Source organism: Tarenaya hassleriana, unplaced genomic scaffold (assembly GCF_000463585.1).
Source record: "Tarenaya hassleriana unplaced genomic scaffold, ASM46358v1 Cleome4, whole genome shotgun sequence".
Taxonomy (NCBI): Eukaryota; Viridiplantae; Streptophyta; class Magnoliopsida; order Brassicales; family Cleomaceae; genus Tarenaya; species Tarenaya hassleriana.
The window spans coordinates 2,177,454-2,178,970 of record NW_010966881.1 but is presented as its reverse complement, the minus strand read 5'-3'; the positions used below and the strand labels follow the sequence as shown (position 1 = coordinate 2,178,970).

Genomic DNA, 1,517 nt, shown 5'->3' with positions numbered 1-1,517 from the left:
GTGTAGGGGCCATGTAGCTGGGAACTGTCTGAGACTGGGAGCAGCTGGTGATGCTCTCATCGTCTCTAGCTGAGCCGCAAATGCTATGCCTACGGTGACGGCATGGCTGCTCAGATTGGATGCTCATGATGCTCCTTGTGTCTTCCTCACCAGATGCCCTCCTCCTTTGAATTGGTTTGTGTCCCTTTGGTGAAGGATTTCTTGTTCGGGGAGTGATCTCAGATAAAGCATGGCTGGCAGAGCTTTTAACAGAGCTTTTGTCATTGCTGTCCAATGGTCTTGCAGCCATCCACTGTTCTAACCAGCTCCAACCCCAGTGAGGGTTGCTTGGGTCCATGAACGTTAGGTGCCCAAATTTGGAAGCATTCTTCCATGTTTTCTGAATTGCATGCATCAGCTAACACTTGTGGATATTTATCCATAATGAAATCTGGAAGAAAGACTGATGAATGAAGACAGAGAGCTTACCTGATGAGAGAATGAATAGGCAAGGGCTCGTTCTCTTCTCATGGCGGCTGCATGCTTGTTTAACGTGTTGGCATCGATTTGCTCTTTAGACAGAGCGCTGTCATCCCAATTGTCTCCAACCTATTACCAAAGGTATAACGATTGTTAGTTCTACGTATAAAATATCTTGTTATAAACCCAGAATGACAGTTGAAGAATCTCAGACCAATCGTAGGTGATATTAATCATCTTGTACGACGATTATCACAAAACCTTTTGAGAACGAAACACAAGAAGAGATTGGAAACATGCAGAAGCGTAATGAAGACCCGGCGATATCAGGTGATCTTAGATCTTGTATTGCTTTACCTGTTGCCTGGAGAAACGCGTTTTCCCATAAAAACGTTCACAAGAAAATTAACATTTTCCGAGTTATGGGAAGAGCAGTGCAAATGCTAAGAGGAAAAGCAATGAGGCAGGGTTGGATTCCAAAGACAGGGACCAGAACAGAGCATAAACTATATAGATAACTTTTAAAAGATCTTTTTTAACCTTCTCAAAATCTTTCTCATGTTTCTGATGTTGGAGCTGTTTTATATGAGCCTGCTTATCATCTGAAAGTCGTAGCCTCCTCTCCCGGATCTGATACTGAACTCGAGCAAGTGTCTGCATGCATAGCAACATTGAAGTTGCTTGACGTCTCACTGACTGCCCCTGGATTATGGATTTTAACCTCACCAGTCCCCTCAAGGCACGCAACCCTCTTCTTGCCTGAATGACCCAAGAACTTGTTTCAACAGTAAAACATGCAAAATCAACAACCCAATTTCTAGGAAATTAAGCTGAACAATTTGGTAAGACGACCAATCATGAAATCCTTTAACAGTGTCCAACAAGTTCCCAAAGATATGTAAATTTCACTCATATGAAAGCAAAGGGAGGAAAATTTCGCACCATGTAGCCTCTAAATACTGTCTGAATCTTGATGGCAGCGATCTCTTCTTTCGGCTTCCCAGGAAAACGGGCAGAAGAAGCAGTGAGACGGACAACCTCAGCAGCAGCTTGAGCGG

General features: G+C 43.6%; 1 protein-coding gene across 2 annotated transcripts in view; it reads right to left on the bottom strand.

Annotated features, from left to right (window-relative positions):
* Nucleotides 1–1,517, bottom strand: part of LOC104823503 (protein IQ-DOMAIN 1) — a 3,701-nt gene that overhangs the window by 480 nt on the left and 1,704 nt on the right. The window contains exons 6-9 of one of the 2 annotated variants that reach the window (XM_010555098.1): nt 1,402–1,517; nt 1,000–1,218; nt 469–588; nt 5–379 (exon numbers count right to left, since the gene is read on the bottom strand). In XM_010555098.1, coding sequence (XP_010553400.1) covers nt 5–379; nt 469–588; nt 1,000–1,218; nt 1,402–1,517 — 830 coding nt within the window. Of the gene's footprint in view, nt 380–468; nt 589–999; nt 1,219–1,401 lie in introns of both variants that reach the window. The other variant, XM_010555099.1, reaches the window with a different exon arrangement.